Source organism: Plasmodium cynomolgi, chromosome 11 (assembly GCF_000321355.1).
Source record: "Plasmodium cynomolgi strain B DNA, chromosome 11, whole genome shotgun sequence".
Classification (NCBI taxonomy): domain Eukaryota; phylum Apicomplexa; class Aconoidasida; order Haemosporida; family Plasmodiidae; genus Plasmodium; species Plasmodium cynomolgi.
Window position 1 is genome coordinate 1,805,784 of NC_020404.1, and position 20,193 is coordinate 1,825,976.

At 46.3% G+C, this 20,193-nt stretch overlaps 5 protein-coding genes across 5 annotated transcripts; 4 read left to right on the forward strand and 1 right to left on the reverse strand.

Annotated features, from left to right (window-relative positions):
- Positions 1 to 1,141: 1,141 nt before the first annotated feature.
- Positions 1,142 to 7,186, forward strand: PCYB_114980 (hypothetical protein; the record flags this gene model as incomplete). Its single annotated transcript, XM_004223377.1, has 3 exons — positions 1,142 to 2,818; positions 3,599 to 5,897; positions 6,729 to 7,186. 3 exons carry the CDS (start codon positions 1,142 to 1,144, stop codon positions 7,184 to 7,186), a joined length of 4,434 nt encoding a protein of 1,477 aa, XP_004223425.1.
- Positions 7,187 to 10,844: 3,658 nt separating this feature from the next.
- PCYB_114990 (polypyrimidine tract binding protein) lies at positions 10,845 to 13,916 on the forward strand (the record flags this gene model as incomplete). Its single annotated transcript, XM_004223378.1, has 5 exons — positions 10,845 to 12,402; positions 12,642 to 12,778; positions 13,040 to 13,297; positions 13,450 to 13,653; positions 13,833 to 13,916. The coding sequence occupies 5 exons, from the start codon at positions 10,845 to 10,847 to the stop codon at positions 13,914 to 13,916; spliced, it is 2,241 nt and encodes a 746-aa protein (XP_004223426.1).
- A 1,522-nt stretch (positions 13,917 to 15,438) lies between these two features.
- Positions 15,439 to 16,659, forward strand: PCYB_115000 (hypothetical protein; the record flags this gene model as incomplete). The annotated part of the gene is made up of 5 exons (XM_004223379.1): positions 15,439 to 15,576; positions 15,682 to 15,730; positions 15,888 to 16,026; positions 16,331 to 16,356; positions 16,591 to 16,659. Exons 1-5 carry the CDS (start codon positions 15,524 to 15,526, stop codon positions 16,657 to 16,659), a joined length of 336 nt encoding a protein of 111 aa, XP_004223427.1. The 5' UTR covers positions 15,439 to 15,523.
- An 85-nt stretch (positions 16,660 to 16,744) lies between these two features.
- Positions 16,745 to 17,462, reverse strand: PCYB_115010 (hypothetical protein; the record flags this gene model as incomplete). The annotated part of the gene is made up of 2 exons (XM_004223380.1): positions 16,745 to 16,788; positions 17,114 to 17,462. 2 exons carry the CDS (start codon positions 17,460 to 17,462, stop codon positions 16,745 to 16,747), a joined length of 393 nt encoding a protein of 130 aa, XP_004223428.1.
- An 864-nt stretch (positions 17,463 to 18,326) lies between these two features.
- On the forward strand, positions 18,327 to 19,747 carry PCYB_115020 (ubiquitin-conjugating enzyme E2 I; the record flags this gene model as incomplete). Its single annotated transcript, XM_004223381.1, has 5 exons — positions 18,327 to 18,403; positions 18,812 to 18,872; positions 19,020 to 19,128; positions 19,277 to 19,402; positions 19,662 to 19,747. 5 exons carry the CDS (start codon positions 18,327 to 18,329, stop codon positions 19,745 to 19,747), a joined length of 459 nt encoding a protein of 152 aa, XP_004223429.1.
- Positions 19,748 to 20,193: the final 446 nt, after the last annotated feature.

Sequence of the window (20,193 nt, forward strand, 5' to 3'; positions counted from 1 at the left end):
GTTTTTAACTGGAAAGGAAAGATTTATCAGCGGAACGAACTTTGCCAAAAGATGAAGCGAACCTGAGGCTAGAGAAATTTTCGTGTATGTTGCTTGAATGCTCCTTTTAGCCCATTCATCGTTTGAGCAGATATGAACATCCCCTATGCATATCAGCGTATATGCATAAATGTAATTCCTTATGTACATGCCTTTGTGACTACATTGTATACCTTTTTAATTATCCTTTTTTTTTTTGCATATTGTCTTAGTAACAGATTTGTAAGCTTGCGCTCTTTTTTTTTTTTAATCCTCTATCCATTCGTTATGTCCCCCCCACATTAGAGAGCGAGCGCCTTGTGTTTGTGGGCGCAGTTATTGGGGTGATCATTTGTGTAGCCACTCGGGCGATAATTTGTGTGGTTACTCGTACACCTGTGCGCCACCCCCCCCATTTGCGCGCCTCCGTTGTGCCTGCCGCGCATGTGTAGATGCACATGCTGCTGAGCGGGAGCACGGGGAGCTGAGATAGAGAATGCAACTTTGGTCCCAATTTGTCCCAATTGGAGTTAGGTTGTCCCAACTGGAGTTAGGTTGTCCCAACTGGAGTTAGGTTGCCCCAACTGGAGTTAGGTTGCCCCAACTGGAGTTAGGTTGCCCCAACTGGAGTTAGGTTGCCCCAATTGGAGTTAGCTTATCCCAACTGGAGTCAGCTTGTCCCAATTGGAGTTAGCTTATCCCAACTGAAGTCAGCTTATCCCAACTGAAGTCAGCTTATCCCAACTTGAGTTTGTTTCACCTCCGGGGGGCGCTTCGCGCACATTTGTTTCACTTTTTAATTAGCGTTTATCCGGTTGGCCTCTCATCGTGCGGCGATCGAGGGAGACACGTGGGAAAAAAGAAGTCATAGCACCTGAGTACGCGCATAGGTGCGTAGGTGCATAGGTGCATAGGTGCGTAGGTGCGTAGGTGCGTAGGTGCATAGGTGCGTAGGTGCATAGGTGCGTAGGTGCATAGATACATAGGTGCATAGGTACACAGGTGCATAGGCGCATAGGTGCACACTGCGTAGGAGCCTGGTGAAGTACCCACGCCGAGGAGAGAGAGTGGCCCCCCGCACGCACGTGTTGCACTCCTGATAACCCAGTGGAAGAAGCATAAAATGAAAACGCAAGAAATAAACGGGCAAATAATCGCCCAGGGAAATTACACACGCAGAGCATTCCAAACAAATAACATAAAGATAAAAACGAGTAGCATAGTAAGTACCATAGAAAGGATTCAAACAAAAAACAGTAACATACTAACCCTTAATGAAAATTTAATCTCCAAAATAAGGAGCGATGGATTGGAAATCATAAAAAAAGAAGGAGAAATTTTAGACGTTAATTCAAAGAATGTTTGTTATGCTCTCAAAAATGGTAAGTTTCGTTTGATTAATCAAAATGGAGTCAATACAACGAGGATAAAATTACCATATGACAATGAGGTACTTTATGTAACGTTTAACAAAGAAAATGGGAAATTTCTGCTTCTCTTGGATAATAAAGGACACTTATATGTATACAGTATTAATGAGTACAAGGTAGAGTTAATTTTTTGTTTGAATTTTCCACCATATCAGAAAAAATCATCATCTTGGACCTCTTTCACCTCATCCAATAATGATGGTATTGTGAATACATTAAAGAGTGGCCTCCCTCTAAAGGCTAGTTGGCTACCCAAGAGTGACAATTTTTTTCTAACAGGACATAACAATTGTTTATATATTTGGAACATATCTTTGCTGATTAATGTGATGACTGCTAAAAAATGGAAGGACGAGGTGGATGTGACTGACCAGCTGGTGGCTGGGTGTGCTGTCACGTTGCTCTTTGAACCCATCATGTGCAGGTACAGATATGTGTGTTCTAAGGAGGAAGATATTCAATCGGGCTGCGAAGTGGACAACACGTCACACGACGCCGCGACCGAGGAGAAGACGCTGCTAAACAGCTACTGCATGAGTCTCAACGGGAAGTACCTCCTCGCGCTGGTGAACAATCACTACGCAATAATTTGGGAACTACAGCGCAGCAATCAGGAGATCAAGTTTACCCTTGTGGGTTTCAGCTCCCTCAAGAAGGAGTTGAAGCAGGTTAAAGCGATGCTGCAGACAGGGGGGTCACAGAACGGAGACGCCGAAGCGATGGGGCAGGCGGAGGGACAGGCGGCGGGACTCCAACCCAGTGAGGCGAACAGGGGAAGCGACCAGCACAGCCGAAGATGCATCGATGTGGAAATATCCTCCGTGCACATATTGAACAGCTTCTTTCAAGCCAACGAAAGTGGTGAAGGAACAAACCAGAGCACCTACTACCTGCTCGTTTTCCACAGCTCGTGCTGCATATCTGTTTTCCCATTTAATAATAAATGCGACCCCAGCGGAGGAGACACAACGGAGCGTATTGATATACTAAGGCAGAGCAGCGTACAAAATATTTTTGTGGAGAGGGACAACGTGAGCATAGAAAACATTGAGCTCTTTGTGGACCCCTCGGAGTTCTTTGTCTTTTTTAACATCTCCTACCGTGCAGGCGATTCACACGCTCCGGACACCAGCAGGAGTCTCATCTTCATCCTTGAAATATTTAATAAAAAAAGACTAGACTTTAAAATACACCCCAAATTTGTTCACCTACCTAACAACTCCATTTTACCCCTCTGCTCCATCAGATTAATCAAAACAAACGAATGTCTTAAATTCTCAAAAGTTTTAAACGTTTCTGTTTCTTCTTCGTCTTTAAATATAATTAACCTTTTTATGTTTTCCATTATTTTTAATTCGTCCAAGAAGAGTGTAAGCGTGCAATCTTTTTCAGCACCCATTCCGCTTCTCATGGGAGACGTTTGCGGTGCCAGTGGCGGGGGGGGCACTGCTGATGGGAATACGCATGAGGGGGAGAAGCGGGAAGGAGAGTCGGATGAGGGGGCGAAGCTGGAAGGAGAGTCGGACAAGGGGGCGAAGCGGGAAGGAGAGTCAGACAAGGGGGCGAAACTGGAAGGAGAGTCGGACAAGGGAGGGAAGCTAGAAGGAGAACCGGACAAGGGTACCAAGCTGAAAGGAGAGTCCGACAACAAGGATACCGAGCGGGAAGAAGTGCCCACTGCTAATGGAGGCCAAGAGACAGGCGCGAAAAATGCAGCTCCCCCTCCCTCAGCACACCCTGGTGGAATAATCCAACCCGATCATATTAAAAAGGAAAATGAAAAAGCTATCGACATACAGAACAATATAGCTCACTATGAGGAGTTCCTAAACGCGATAATGACCTCGGGGGTGGGAAGTCAGCACGCACCCGGTGCAGTGACAGGCAGGCTGGGGATAACAACTCTCTCAGGAAATGCCAACGGTGGGCAGCAAAGTCAAGGGAATGTTGCTACGGTACCAAATGGAAGTGAGGACTCCATCCAATCTATGAGTAAAGACCAAATGACATTTTTTACTTCGTTCAAAGGGCCAGGAGTCGACACGGGGATAACGGCTCAGGGGGAAGTAACTATAGGTGGTACATCTACTGCTATGCGTAATGCTGGGGGGGACGTGGTAGGTACCCGTGACGGAATTCCCAACGCGAAGGGTGATGCGAACCGTCGCAGTGACGAAGCATGTGTTAGCATAAGGAAGAGGCTAGAGGATCTTATGGGCAAGGGTGACGCCGATGAGGCAGTTCAGCCACCCCACGCAGCGGAAGAAGGAGCTTATGCACCAGAGAACCAGCTCATGGGTCATCCAGAAGTGGAGAATCTGAATGCCCTGACCAGCGAAAGGAACAAAGCAGAGCAATTGGAGATGGCGTGGAAGGTGTGTGAAGGCGGAAGGGATGTAGCCTTTGTGAGGGGCTTCCCTGATGGAGGTCTTGAAAGTGCAGGCAGCAATTTTTATGTAGAGGATATCCCCACGCAGAATGAGAAACCCGTTGAAGAAATGCAGAGGAATGAAAAGTTAGAAAAATTGGAAGAACAGCAAAAGGGTGAAGAAGTAGAAAACACGAAACGGTTAGCGCTAACGATGTCGCATAGGAGCAGTAGAAATGAGGTCCACTCTGATGCCCTTTTTTCTTCTATGGAGGGAGGAAAGGGTGTTGCTCTACAAGGAGAAACCAACCAAGTAGGCATTGACATACCACTTTCCCTCCACGTTGAGGCAAAAACAGAAATTAACGAACAGGAAGAAAAAAAAACCGTCGAACATAACAGCAACATTGATATTATCATGTCGACGCATGAGGATGCACTGAGGAGATTCATGGAGTGTGAGGACGGAGGTGATCCCAGCGAGATGGACCATCCGGAGAAGTCGGACGAGGAAAGCATTCCCAAAGTGGACACTCAAGATAGCGCTAACGATGGAGAGGTAGCAGTAGAAGAGCAGGTTCCACTCGAGGGAGACATAGAACAGAACGAGTCTTATGATAAGCAGGGGAACGAAGGGGGTATGAAGAAGGAGAAAAATTTGAATTCCTTTTTGCACAAGTTAGGGTTTTTTAAAAGTAGTCCTTCCACATATGGGGAGACAGCAGCGGAGGAAGCAGCCCGGAAAGTCCCTTCTGAGAAGAAGACACCCACCATAGTAAGCAGCACCAACCAGGGGGGTCTCCCGAAAGAGCTCATAGATGAAACGGAGAAGGAAAAACAGCTGGAGGAATTATCACACAAAGGTAAGAATAAGTCAGACGAGTGTAGCGAGGTCTGTGAGACTCGTGGAAGGGAGCACTTGGTTTTGGATCCCACGGAAGGAGGAACTCTCATGGTAGGTAACGAGACCAAGAGGATGGTGAAAAAAGAAGAAAGTGATATAATCGGATTGAATAAATGCTCTAATAAAGAACGAGAAGGGGTAACCGTTAAGGCAGACTTAAGTAACAGCACTCCGTGGGACCTTACTGGGGAAGGACAAACAGGAAAGACATCAGATGACACGCTCAAACAGCTGTGTAGAGAGATATGCAGAAAGGTCAGTGACCAAATGGCAGATATGATATACAAGGAAATTAGAACCTCTGGAGTGGAAAGCCTGACGAAGGGGGCCGCTGCTCGGGGACAATTCAAGAAGGAGGGGCACTTGGAAGGAAGCATTAATCGAGGAGGAGAGGAAGAAGGAGGAGAAAAAAAATCATATGAAGAAATGGCAGCCATGGTTAGCAATTGTGAAAGGAGGGTAAATGAAATGATGGAGGAAATGTCCATCCTGAGAAATGGAAATAAAAATATGAATGGAAAAATTTTGTCCATTGGCACAACGGTGGAGAAAATTTACGATGCGGTCAAAGGGGGCGGTCCCCACCCTGGAGGTTCTCAAAGCGGAGGCCCTCACAGCGGGGGGGTGAACGGCCATGGGGTGTACCCGCGAGGACAGAAGACCAGCGGGTATGAAGGCAAAGTGGAGAAGCTGATAAGCGAAATGAGCGCTTTTAAGAAAGGCATGTACAACGTGACGAGCAAACTGTCGGAGACGTTATCGTGCATGTCGGAGGATTTGAAGAGCTCCTTCGCGAAGTCGCTAAAGGGGAATAACGAGCAGCTAAAGAGGTGGGCACTGCACGATGTGCGACATGGGCGAAGGGACGAAGAGGGAGAGGCATATCAAATGGGCACCACCGCGGAAAACGGGGTAGATTACGACGTGGACCATGATAGGGCCACAGGACAGGCAGGGAAAAAACACACACTCTCTTTTAACAAAGACATGGCGGATTTCTTTAACAGCGCGCATCAGAACGCCGTGAAGAAAATCATGCCCGCTGTTATCTCGTCGGAGATTCAAATTCAGTTCGCCAAAAGTGTAATCCCCGGAATGAAGGAAGCATACAACACGGGCTTCCAATCAATGAAGGAGTCCCTAAACTCGTTGCTAACAGAAAACAAGCAATGGTTAAGTAAAGAGTTGTATGCCATAGAAAAGGCAGTGTTGTGCGAGAAGGCTGGGGGAGAAAAAAATGACGATGCGCTAATTTCTATTAGCAACAAGCTAGAGGAACTGCAAAGCGAAATGAAGCTTTTCACTTTCAATATGTATAAGCAGATTGCTTACTTGCGGGATGATATTAACGGGATTGGGAAGGCCCGCATGATGGAGCTGGCCGATGGCGGGGAACTCGACCATGCGATGCTGCGTGCGGCGGGCGAGGACGCCGGTGAGGAGGAGGAGGAAGAGCCCAGCTCCGCAGCGGAGGAGGAAGAGATGGACCCGCGGGGTGACCAAAACGGGGAGAACGACTACCTGAATGATTATCGAAGTGACCAGCGAAGTGATCAGCGAAGTGATCAGCGAAGCGACCTCCGAAGTGACCTCCGAAGCGACCTCCGAAGCGACCTCCGAAGTGACCAGCGAAGTGACCTCCGAAGTGACCTCCGAAGCGACTACCTGAATGACGGGAGCGACCCCAGCGGGGCAAGGCAGTACGGCCATCGAAGTCAGAGGAGCATAGATGATAACCAAAATAGAAGTAGCAGCTCCATCGTGGAGTTAAAACAAGAAGAAGATTATTACCCCCCCAAGCCACGTAACGAAACTTCGGATATTCTTATCAAAGGTAGAATTAACCACCTACTGAGTGAGCGAGAACTGAATCAAGCATTCACATTAGCTCTCTCCATAGATATCGAAAGGAACACAAATGCTTACTGGCTCCTCCAACTGTGTCATAGATTCAACGTCAAGCATCTCCTCAGTGAAAGCTTGTCTCTAACACAACCAGTACTCCTAGGTATAAGCAAAATATTATGTGAGTCTCTTATCAAGACATCAAATTTAACAATGGAAGAAGCAGACTTTAGGATGAAATGGGTTCAGGAGTGTCTCCAACAGTTGGACGTAAATCACTCCGACTTAGTAAAAACGAACTCGTACATTTTTGTAAAAAATATGGTTAATAATATTTCCGCATTTAGCTACCTTGTGGGAAAAGAAATTGGAAAGCTCAACGATAGCCTTGTCAATTTAGCAAACCTTGACTTGAACAGAAGGATATTTTTAAATGAAGATTCTCATTTTAGGGATAAGAAGGTGTCAGGCATGTCTGGCGTAGAGGAGACAGAGTCCCTGGCTAGTAGGAACTTGTACTTGGGCTCGCCGCAGAAGTATTATTTGCACAACAAGAATATGCTCGTGGCGCTGCAGGAGAGGCTCATGCTTATTAGGAAGCTCCTCAAGAGGTACTACTGACGGGGGGGTGCGGCAGAGTGAAGCAGAGGTGAAGCAGCCGGCGCGCCTTTCGTTACGTTACGTGTGTGAAAACTTCGCCTCGCCGGGACGCTCCGCTCACCCACGTTTGTCGCATCGCCCTGCCATCACGAAGTACTTCTCACCGCTGAGTACTTCTCACCATACGTACTTCTTACATCTCACCATACGTACTTCTTACGTCTCACCATACGCACTTCTTACTTCTCCCCCCCCGCAGCATTATCGGCAGCCTGGGCGCCAACGAAAACGCCCCCATGGGCAGCAGGTAGTGCGCCCAAGTCGCATCACACAAGGTGGTACTTACCCTACCCAGCATGAAGAGATCCCATTTTTATGTTCAGTTGGAACAAATGGAATAAAGACCCGGAGACGCACGAAGGGAAAGGACTAATGGGAAAGGACTATGGGAAAAGTGAGAAGCCCTTTTTGATGAATGCACGGACAGCCGTACGGAAGTGCACACTGCGCGAGGTGCATAGCTACCAATTTGCGGTGCATGCGTGAGTTATTGCATTTTTTGTCTTGTTCCAGCGGGAGCACGTCACCCCCTTCGTGCATATTGCCTCAATTGTTTAACTATGCAGTGCGGCTCTCATTTTTTTTTTTGGCCACATCGCTGTTTGTGCATTTGTCGGTGGGGACTTCTCCCGGCATAGGAGCCCCTGTTTGTGTCCCCCCATGTGCGACCTTTTTTTGCCTTTTTTTGCACCCATTCTTCTTCGCCTTTTTTTGCCCTTTTTTTTCGCCCATTTTTTGCACCCATTTTTTGCGCCCATTCATCAGGACGCTGACCAGTCATTGCAAATCACCTTTGTTATCCCCCCGTTCATATTTCACGAGGGGGAAAAAACGCAAATATGTTTATTGAGAATTCCCTCGCGCGTCTCTGTGCTAAGGGTAGGTACCCGTTGTATCCCTCTGTGTGTAAGTCAGAAGAGGATGGATCCTTTTTTTTTTTTCATCCCAAGTGGTGCGCCATCTCTCAGATTGAGAAAGCCACCATGGATGCTGTCACGAATTTTGGCACCCCCCCCTTTGGGGAAGGGCCTGCGGAAAAAGTGGACTAGGTGTTTAAAGGTTACTTACACGGAGGAGGGGAAAAGAAGTGCGGCATGAAGGAGCCATGCCGGTCCGGAACAGTAGAACGTTACGGTGCATCTTCTCACTGCACCTTCTCAAAGGGAGGAAGACCCATCTCCCCTGCCAAGTGTACATCTGTGCGCATTCGAGGTGATGTGCTGCTGTGATGTGTGGCAGTGATGTGCGGCAGTGATGTGCTGCTGTGATGATGCAACTCCTACCGCTAAGTTGTTCTGGGTTCTACATTGCAATGGGATTTGCCCGACACGCTGCCCTCTCCTCCCTTCGTGCGCGCGAAGAACGCTGCGTAGTGGGGATATCCTGGTAGATGCCTCCCATCCTAACGTCCAACATTCGCCCCCACGCTCATGAATATAAACGTACATCTCTGCTCTTCTAACCATTATGATGGTGTTTTATCGCTCTGTCCCCGCTTTTAAAAAAGGGTTCCACCTGTACGGGGTCCTTTTTTCATGACGCATATGCAGTGGGCACTTACCTAAAACGTTGGCATGAAGGTGTTGCCATAAAAATGTGTTAACCTTTTTTAGGTATCGTCCACAGGGTATCAATCTTTGGCCCAACTAAGAGCGCCTGAGACGAGTCGACAAGCAGGATGATCTTTTGGCAAAAGGTGGAAGACTTGAAAGGAGGTGAATAAATTTGTCCCTGTGGAGTTTATCCCACCCTAAATATCCTTATTATGCTTTACCGCGCTGTGTTTTACCCCGTTATGTTCCACTTTTTTGGAAGCGTCCTGTAGGCAGCACATCCGTGAGAGACTCCACGCATGTGCATGCAACATGACAGTCATGTTCTTCTTTTTTTTTTTTTGAGCACTTGTTTTTTGTACGAAGTCCTGATTGGGGTTCTCTTCCCCGCGTTTTGTTTTTTTTTTTTTTTTTTTTTTTTTTTTTGAGCACTCGTGTTAGCGCCTTTGCTTGGCGGGAAGAGTCAGTTGTAAATTGCAGCATTGGTCTCTCCAGTTGGGGGAGCACTCCGATACGCCGCGGTTAGTACGATAGGCAATACGTTCAGCAGTACATACTTATTACTGTGCATGTTTATATATATATACTACTATACTATGTACACTTCTGGGGGGCTCGCGGAGGAGGGCGAAAAGTCGCTGCTTCCCCGCGGGTGTTCTCCTAGCTATACGCTGCGCACGCGTACTTATATGCTACGCACCAAACATGCATCATACGCGCTCTTACGGTGGAGGGCATATAAAAAAAAAAGGAAACGACCCTCTCTGCGTGGCACAACTTCATGGCGACACAAAGCAGCAGCCCATAAGGAGGTATACATGTGAGGGCAAGGCCAGACCACGCATCCTTTTCTCCCCCTCCCGTATACCCCAAGCTGTACTTATTTTCTACAAAGCAGTGCTCAGCAGCAGTCACGACAATATATCGCCCCTTCCTTTTCATCGTTTCCCACGTCGCGCGATAAAAAAAAAAAAAAATAAAAATAAAATGAAAAGGTAAAAAATAAAAAAAATAATAAAATAAAGAGAATAGAGGAAAAAAAAAAAAAATAAAGAAATAAAATAAAGTAGCAAAAAGAACAGCAAAAAAAGAGCAATCAACAGGGAGGTTAACTCATCGGTTAACTCATCGGTTAACTCATCGGTTAAGCGATCACATAAGCGTATGCTTGCTTACCTGTATGCTTACCCGACCGAACAAACAAATGACATAAGCCCGTTCGTTACACGAACACTGCGCAGTTTTTTTGCGTCGCTTCATCTTTACCACCCGCAACTCCACGAGTACCAGAGCGGATGAGAAAACCTACGTGCGCAATTTACATGAGTATGTGACTACCTGTTCAAGGAACCCTCTCATGTGCGTACTTCCGTAAAGGCCGCATACGTATGTATACATATTTGAATCTTTTTTTTTTTTTTTTTGCCCTACCGTTCGCTTGGCGCCTTCTGCATTTCGACATCGTCCCTACGCTAGCGTGCGCGAGTGAATGCTCTTGCATATGCTTCGGCACTCGTCCGCGTGGAGTGACTTTCTGTTGTTCCCATTTGTGCGTACCCGTTTGTTATACCCCCTTGACGTCAAGTCACTGTACATGCGTTTAACCTTCCATCCAGCACTTCTTCCGAATTGACTTCGTGTTTTCTTTCCTATTGGAGGGTTCACCTCCCCCTCTCAACCTCACTACGCATATAACGACTCCCTGGTGAAGTTGTGCGGGACACTCTTTTTTGGGGGGAGACCACGGGGGTTTGGCCACTGCGAACGTGCAGATCGACGTCCATTTGCCCTCCTGTGGTAGACTCCTCTCTCTCCTTTTACATGTTCACAGTTGTGCGCATATATCCCTCCTGTCCCCGCCACGCATACATTTGTCAAAGGTTAAAAAGAGTGACTGACGTAGCTAGCTCCCACGTTTTTACAAACACGCAGTAAATCACTTCGCGTGAGAGTAATCAAGTGTAGAAAAAAAAAAAAAAAAAAACGCCACACAGCGTATCGGAAGAAGGGCACATTGGCCGAGCTACAAATTAGGAGCATTCCAAAAACAAAGGAGTAGAGGAAAAATGAATAAGAGGACCCTATCCAATGACGAAAACGAAAACGAGAAAAACAAAACCGGCGTGAAGAGATACCTGATGAGCAATGACGATCCGTTTGAAAGCCAAAAAATGTTTCACGAAAAAAACTGCGCGTCCAAAATTAGTGCCAATTCGTTAATCGATATGAAGCAGGAAGGCGACTACGTTCTTACCGACTTGAACAATAACATGAATAAAAACATGAATGGAAATGATAACGACGCGGACATGAGTTGTGGCATGGGTCGAGGCACCACCCTGATTGATACGAATATGAATAATGATCGGGAGAACACCAAGTACGGGGGGGTTACCACTATGAGCGAGTTCGGCTACGTAGGGGGAGGCTGCGTTGGGAACGGCTGCGTGGGGGCCCCCTGCGTGGCGAACAGTTGCACTGCTAACAGTTGCGCTGCTAACAGTTGCGCTGCTAACAGTTGCGCTGCTAACAGTTGTGCTGCTAACAGTTGCGCTGCTAACAGTTGTGCTGCTAACAGTTGCGTCTCGAACACCTGTGCCCCCAGCGACGGAGGAGCGAGCAACCAGCCCCAGAACATATACTTCCCCAGCGATAGTAAAAAAAGAAAGGGCAGCAAGTACAGCGGAATGCCATTCCTCAAGAAGGAAAAAAACTGCGTCAATACATTCCTTGTTTTGAAAGACGTACCGAGAGATGCAGACAAGGAGGACATCAAATCGTTTATGAGACCATTTATTAAAAATAATAATCCAGAAATTATTTTCGATCGGGATGGAATTATTGTGAAGCTGTACGATGACGAATTGAACAAAAATATTTTCAACTACTTTGATGAGCACCCGACACAGATCAAGGGTTCCTTCGTGAGTGTTAAGCTGTCCAAGCTTAGTGACGACAGTGGCGGTGCCGCCGTTAATAAGGAGAACTTGGATGAGTACGAAGGCGGGGGCGTCGCCGCGAACGCCGCGGTGAATGCCGGCCCGATTGGCGGTCCGATTGGCGGTCCGATTGGCGGTCCTATTGGCGGTCCTATTGGCGGTCCGATTGGCGGTCCGATTGGCGGTCCGATTGGCGGTCCCATTGGCAGCCCCATTGTCGGAAATGGAAACAACCTGAGCAGCGGAGGCAACGTGCCAAGCACGAAGGATGCCCTAGAAGGCGTAAATAAAAAAACGGGCAAGCACAACAAAAACGAGTCCTCAAGAGTCATCCTTGTATCTGTCCTCAACCTGCACTACCCAGTAGACATAGAATTAATATACTATCTCTTTAGCAAATGTGGAACGGTAGAAAAAATTATCACCTTCTCCAGAAACCCCCTAATCTATCAAGCCCTAGTTCAGTTTCCAAACATAGAAACTGCACAGGAAGCCATCAAAACGCTGCACAACAGGAACATATATGATGGGTGTAACACTATTCAGATTCAGTACTCCTTTTTAAAGGAGCTGGTTGTGAAGGCAAACAATTCTAGCTCACGAGATTATACGGCAGCCAACATGACCAAAAATAAGAACCTTTTGAATTTTCAGACCTCGCACGGTGTGCTGCCTACCCCGACAAGTAAGAGGGGAAAAAAATGTGACAGGCATATGGGGGAGGGAATCTGGCTAGCGGTGAACTGTGTGGCGTTCGAAATGGAGACACACTATACCTTCTTGATCGTTAGGTGTTGACTTCCTCCCCCCCTCGCCGCGTTCCCCAGTGGGGACCCAAACAACCGTGTGTAATCCCCTCGTTAAAATTGCTCCTCATCAAAATTGCCCCTCATCAAAATTGCCCCTTTTTTTTCGCTGCTACAGGGAAGGGAAACGACTCCGAGCTGTACCTCATGCTGGAAAGGAAATTCAAGCTAGTCGACTTCGACGCGAAGAACACCTCCAAAACGCCGGTTCTGATTTGTTACAACATCCCGAAGGACTACACGGATGTGCACAAGGTGAGTCATGGGCGACGTGTGAATATGTTCCTCGTGGGCGACGTGTGAATATGTTCCTCGTGGACGTATATATGTCTGGTGCGAACGGTGTGATGAAAGTTGCCCATATTTATTTAGGGCTCCCTTTTTTTACGCCCCACTATTTGCGGCCCACTTTTACGCCCACCTTTACGCCCACCTTTACGCCCACTTTTACGCCCATTGCTACGCCCCTTTGTTACGTCTCATTGGCACCCCCCCCTTTTACCCCCCTCCAAACAGCTCTTCAACCTGTTCAGCGTATACGGCTTCGTGTCTAGAATAAAAATCCTGCGGGAGAAACCCGACTCCGCACTCATCCAGTACGCGGGCTATCTCTTCGCCTCAGTGGCTCAGGAGTGTTTGCAGCACGCCAAAGTTGGCGACCAGGTTTTGGAGCTCCACTTTTCGAAAATTCTAGATATCCGTATTGCGCCGCAGCAGAAGAAAATCGAGTCATACAAGGCCAAAACGTTTAGCAGCTACGATCAGCGATATTTGGTATGACCCAAAGGGATGATGGGCACGTTTGGAAAAGTGCACCATTTGAACATACCCTTGTGTGGGCACCTGGTTTTGTATGGCCACTTATCAAACCTGAAAAAATACATGTGTACCTGTTTTTTCTTCCCCCCTCCCCCCTTCCTACGCAGCTGTCAGATCAAGCGAAATACATAAAGGGAGCGTGTAAGCCAACCAAAACGCTGTTCATATCGAACGTAAGCGAAGAAGTAACGGAGGAATGCATAATGAACCTTTTTATAAAGTACGGAGAGATTAAAAAAATAAAAATCCAACCAGTTAAGGAGGGAAAGAAACACATAACCATCACAGTGGAGCTGAGTTCAGAAGACATGGTAAGAAATGAGGAGAGTAATTAAGCGATGTGGCAGAGCGGCAACAGAACAAGCAACGTAAACATTATAAAAAAGGATGTGGGAGGAAAAGAAAAAAAAAAAAAACGTTAAACGTGCCCAATAGGAGTGATAAAATATATGCCTTTTTTTTTTTTTCCCCCCCCCTTTTCTTTTTTCAGGCAACAAGGGCGTTAATGGACCTCCACAATTTCTACCTGAAAGATCGCTTCATCAAAGTGTCTTACACAAAAACTCGATTATGATTAAAAAAAAATAAAATAAAGCAAGGCAAAATGAAGCAAAGCAAAATGATGCAAAGCAAAATGATGCAAAGCAAAATGATGCAAAGCAAAATGATGCAAAGCAAAATGATGCAAAGCAAAATGAAGCGAAGCGAAGCCAAGTCGAATGGCTCAAACGATAGTGGAGCTAGTGTGCTGTTCCTCTGACCATAGCGAGGGAAGACACATGATGACAAGTTTGCTTTATTATTTCTTTTCCCCATTTTATTATCACATTTATCTCTTTTTTCTCATTTATCTCATTTTTCTCATTTATCTTATTTTTTTTTTTTTATCGAAAATTTCCTCTTGTTAAGTAACATCGCATAGACCTCGAAGCGGGTTCTTTTTACGTGTGAGTATGATGTGTTGTTCGTCCATTTTCCCTTCCACATGCAGTGGCAGCATTATTCGTGTGTGCATGCAGTTGTATGCGTATGTACGTAGGTACGTTTGTATGTACGTTTATGTACTCATACATTTACATATTATGCGCGGCGCAGATATGTTTATATCGTGCGGCCTCCTCGTCCTTCTCCATGTTGTTATGTGTACACGAGCGCACATGAGATTTATGTCCTCTACGTGATAATTTGTTTGTTAACATGTGCACTGCATGCCCCCTCCCTCTCCTCCATACTTTTTGCTTCTCCCATTTGGCCCTTCCCATTTTGCCCCCCTCATTTGGCCTCTCTCCCCTTTGGCTCCCCTATTTGGCCCTGCCCTTACCTCCCCTCGACAATTAATTTTGTTTCAAACCCACTTTTTTCTGAAAACCTTATCTACCTATAAAATCCTTTTATTTATTAATTTTTCGGAAAGAAAAAAAAATAATAAATAAAGTCTGAGTAAGGATCTGCTCCTGTCTAAAGCATCATCCCGTCCACCATCATCCCGTCCGACATCATTCCACCAGTATCATCCCACCAGTATCATCCCACCAGTATCATCCCACCAGTATCATCCCACCATCATCATCCCACCAGCATCATCCCACCAGCATCATCCCACCATCATTACCCCACCCGCCATCATCCCATCAGCATCATCCCGTCCACCATCTTTCCCATCACTGTCCCACCCGTATGATTATCTTAATTTTTTTCTTTTTTCTGAGTTACTTTCGCTCCCCAGGGTGGTGTGTCCCATGCCCAGAGGGAACCCCCCCAAAATGAAATTTGTTTTAGTGATTTTTTTTAAGTTTTACGTTTGCCTGACTGACGTTTGTTTTTCCCCCCCTGCGTTGGGCGTGTGCGTCGTCTATATGTGCGTGTATGCGTGCACTTGTAGGTGTACGTGTTTGTGTGCACTTATATGCGTACGTATGTATGTACTCATGTGCCCATTGCCCATGTACGTATGTACGTATGCGTGACCGTACCTGTGCTCGCGCCACGACGCGCACTTCTCCCCATTTGTCCTTTTTTAAGTCATTTGCCATGTTTGTACCAATCGTACAATTTACTAGCCGTTTAAGCCAATTCACTGTGGTACAATTTCAACCTAAAATTTTGCCTGACCTGGTCATATTAACTAGCTTTTTTTTTACTTTTTTTTTTTTTTTTTTTTTTTTTCCTTTTTTTGGCACAATGGGTTTGGCTGTTTTTGAGAATGATAAAAATTTGTCATTTAATGGGGTGGAGTAAGAGGAAAAACGAAAAGAAAAAAAGAGTGGAGAGAACGCGAAACTGAGCGAGCGCCAATGTAGACCAGTTCAGCGCTCATTTTAACGAAAATGTTTTCTCAGCAAAATAGTGGACGACGTTTACAAGGACAACCTGAACTTCCTGCTAAAGGTGTGACCCGTGTGGGCGGTTGCTTAGAAACGGCGCCCGCACCCTTCACCTTCACCTTCACCTTCACCTCTGTGTGCGCATTTCTTTCCCCTTCATTTCGTTTTATTTATTTATTCATTTTTGCGACCACCACCGCCCATTTGCAACCACCCCGAAGAGCAACAAGAACGAACTGGAGCGGAAAGAAACAGACCAACTCAGTTTCAGCATCGACAACCTGTTGATTCTGCTGGAAGAGGAGGAACAGCGACGCTACGGCGAGAGGGATAAAATGAAGGACGCCTTTCAAAACATAGGTTTATAAAAAGACATTTTTGCATGCTGTTCATATGATAAGTAAATACATGCGTTATTGTATGTGCCTACACAAATGGGTGCGCCCATAAATGTACTACACACACGTTTGTCCACGTGCGTGCCCCCGGCGCGGCACGTCCTTCACAGCTTTGCAGCTAAAAAACGTGAAAAAATCAGTTAAGAAGGCGGAGAAATATCTTGAGAAAAAGGTTCCCCCCAAATTGCTCAATTGGATTATTGCCCTTTCCAATGCATACTTATGCTAAGCGTGTATCATCCCCTTCCTGTTTTGCTCCATTTTAGGAAAACGGGGAGATTATTGCGGGCTCGTACAAGGCGCTGGAGAGCATCAAAAAGCGAATCGATGATTTGTGAAGCGGCACAAGTCGGTGCGCGGCGTTGTCTGTGTTTTCGTTTGCATTTGCGTTTGTTCTTTCGCTTGCATTTGCGTTTGTTCTTTCGCTTGCACTTGCGCTTGTTCTTTCCTTGTGCGTTTGTGTGACGGGGAGTTTTCCCCCTCCCTGTCCGTCCCCTTTTCCATGCTGTTCCGTTCCCCCTTCCAGTTTTTTATACCTTTTCACATGCGACTACGTGTCATGTTGATGGTGTACAGCGTCCAAACGGGCGATTAAAAGTAAAGGCGAAACGAAACAAACAAAGCGAAGCGAAGCGAAGCAAATGGAAGGAAACAAAACCTAACTGCGTTAGCCGCGCGAATTAACTGGGCGTGGGGCGGCCCTCAATGTTTCCCCTATGTACTGCTGCAGAGGAAAAAACGGCGATGCGCAAAACGGCGATGCGCAAAACGGCGATGCGCAAAACGGCGATGCGCAAAACGGCGATGCGCAAAATGGCGATGCGCAAAATGGCGATGCGCAAAATGGCGATACGCAAAATGGCGATACGCAAAATGGCGCAAATGCAAAATTGGGAGGGGCAAACTGAAGTTTGAAAACTCTGTTCTTTGCCAAATGTACGATCGCTCGCGCGTGGGAACGTACACTTTGGGAGGATGGCCCCAAGTGCGCGAGGAGGGTAACGCGCGTGTATGCGAGTGTGAGTACGTTCACCTTTGAGGATGCGCACCAAGGCACATCTCCTGGCGCAATTTATCCGCTACGTCATTTTCCGCCATCAAGCGAATAATGCGCTTATCCTTCACTCGGATTTCTTCCTTCAAATTTTTCATTTCCGCATAGCATAATTGTACTTTCCCTTTTAAACAGCCATTTTCATTTTGCAGCTCCGCCATTTTGTGTTTGTAATTTTTTATTTCCTCCCGAAGTTTATAGAATTCTTTCCTCTTAACAAATTCATCTTGCATGGCAGAAAAATTGTTTTGAAATTTGACGGCCTTTTTAAACCTCGCCTGGTCCTCCTCGTCCCTCTGCCTGAGTTCGTTTTTGTAAAACGTTACCTTTTTTTCGAAGCTCATTTTGCAATTAGGGGTGTCACCCGGGGGATCTGCACATTTGTGATTCCTCTCGTGAGTCCTCTAGTGAGTCCAATCGTGATTCCCCTCGTGAGTCCTCTATTTAGTCCAATCGTGAGCCCACTCGTGCGCAACCGTGGCATGGGACTTGCGAACAGAACATAGAAACTTGCTTCGCGAGGCGTTTTCCACCCACAGGAAGGGACATGCCAACGCGTGTGACGCAACGTACGTGGTAGCAACGTTGATCTGTTGTAATTCGCCTTGCTCAGGGAGACAGAGGGCAAAGGGAGCGGTTAATCGAAGGCAAAAATAAAAAAATAAAAAAAAGGACACAAAATGGACATTTTCAACTAATCTGAAGGAAACAAAAAAAAAAAAAACCTCTTTATGCCTCTTCACCCACAGTGGAATTCACTTCTTACACAAAATTAAAAAACGCAAAATATCTGCGGCACATTTGGAGTTGTGCATAGGGGGTTGCATTCTGAATGGACATAAAAGGCAGCAAGAAAGGGAACGTAAAAGGAAAAAACAAAAACAAAAGTAAAAAGAAAAATAAAAGTAAAAATAAAAAGCAAAACAAAAACAAAAATAAAAATAAAAAGCAAAACGAAGGAACGGCAACAGAGGAAGCGTTAAGCAGCGCATAGAGGAAAGCATAAGAATACGATAGGCGAAGAAACCCCCACACACACACCTGTAGAATTAAAACACAAATCTATAGCCCTGCCTGATCTGAGCTCATCTACCACAGACAACACAGAAAAGAAAAACATATTTTTTTTTTTTTTTCACATTTTTCCCAGTTTGTCTAACCACCATTAGCACCTTTTTTTTTTTTTTTTGCCAATTCTTATGAAAAGCATGACGAAAAATAGACTTCTAATAGAATCGCGCGAAGCCAAAAAGCAGAATGACCCAGACATAACACTCACTCACAGGTACATACAATTGATAGGCACAACTATTGGGGAGAAACCCTTTTCTGCTATTTGTTTTTTTGGCCCCATTTTTGCGCCCATTGGTGCGCCAATCTGAAATGCCATTTCGTGCAGATTTCTTCTGAGCGTTCTGTTGTATACTGATGTGGGGGTGCCCGGGTGGTTGTATTTTTTGTTTCTCCATTTGATTAGCGTGCAATAACAGGGTTAACGTTTGCGTAGCAGTTATATGCAAGCATGTAGACATAACCCCTGTGCATGCACCCCCCCGATCAAGCCGCTTACATTGCACCCCCCCCGATCAAGCCGCTTACATTGCCCCCCCCCCGGTCAAGCCGCTTACATTGCACCCCCCCCGGTCAAACCGCCTACATTGCACCAATTTCCCCCATTCCGCCCTTTTTTCAGTGATTACAATCTGTACGAGTGGCAAGCAGTCATACGGGGCCCAAAGGACTCCCCCTACGAGGTATAGAGGCGAACCTGCTTAGCAGATTTTTAGTCAGCAGGGCGGCTCCTTTCGCTGTGCAGATTTTGCGAGTGTCTATGTATATATCTATGTGCACATACTTCTGCGCAAACGTGACGCTTAATTCTTCGCCTCTTTTCTCCGCAGGGTGGAAAGTGGAAGCTGAACATAAAGTGCAAGAGTACGTACCCGATAGACCCCCCGGTGATAACCTTCGTAACGAAGTTTTTTCATCCGAACGTGAATTTCGTAACAGGTAGGGCAGCGCGCGTGAAGAAGTAGCCGTATCACTTGCCCCTGCGAGGGTAAACACTGTTAGCATCCCCCAGTGCCCACATCGCACACAGCGCACATATTTTTCTCCACACTTTTCTCCACATTTTTTTCCTTTTACCCTCCCCAAGGCGAACTCTGCATGGATATTTTGAAGGCCAACTGGAGCCCGGCATGGACCATTCAGTCCCTCTGTCGAGCGATTCTATTTTTGTTCACCGAGCCTAATGCGGAGAGCCCTTTAAATTGCGACGCAGGTTGGTGCGCATGAGCGTGAGCGTGAGCGGATGCGCCCAAAGGACCCCCATTCAGGACTTCGCTTTCAAACCTGAACGGATTAGCGGTTTTGCGGTTGGCGTTTATGCAGTTGGCTGCTTTGCGGCTGCTGTGATTGCTTCTGCACATGCGGCCAGCCCTCCACAGCGCGCACCTTGTTGAGCTAAATTGTGCACACATAAAATAAAATAAAGTAGAATAAATAGAATAGAATAAAAAAACGCTTTTGTCGCTCCACAGGCAACCTGCTGCGGTCTGGGGATGTTAAGGGATTTCAATCGATGGCCAGAATGTACACGCACGAATTCGCTATGCAGAATGACTGATCTGATGACTGTGCAAATTTGGTGTGAAAGGATGAACGTGTTGGAGTCACCCGTTTTTTTTTTTTTTTTTGTGTAAAAACGACCCTTTTGGCATATACCCACATGGAAGGTGCTTATCGAAAGGGGGGCAATCCAAATTGCAGACATCCGCGTGCGTATGATTTTTCCCGCGTTGCATTTTTGGTAAACCAAGAGGTGCAGCACTGAGGTCACTTCACCACGTCATCATGCCTACGGCTAAACACTCACCCATATGGGGTGTACATACATATGAATATCTGTTTATGTGTACACATTTTTTTTTATAGTTATTTTAAGAGTGTTTCTGTGTGTATAATACCTCTCTCCCCCCCTACTGTTTGTTTATGCACGTCTCCCGCTTCTGCTCGATATGCTTCACTTCATTTTTGTGTGTGTATGTGTGTGTGCATTGTATGACCCGCTTT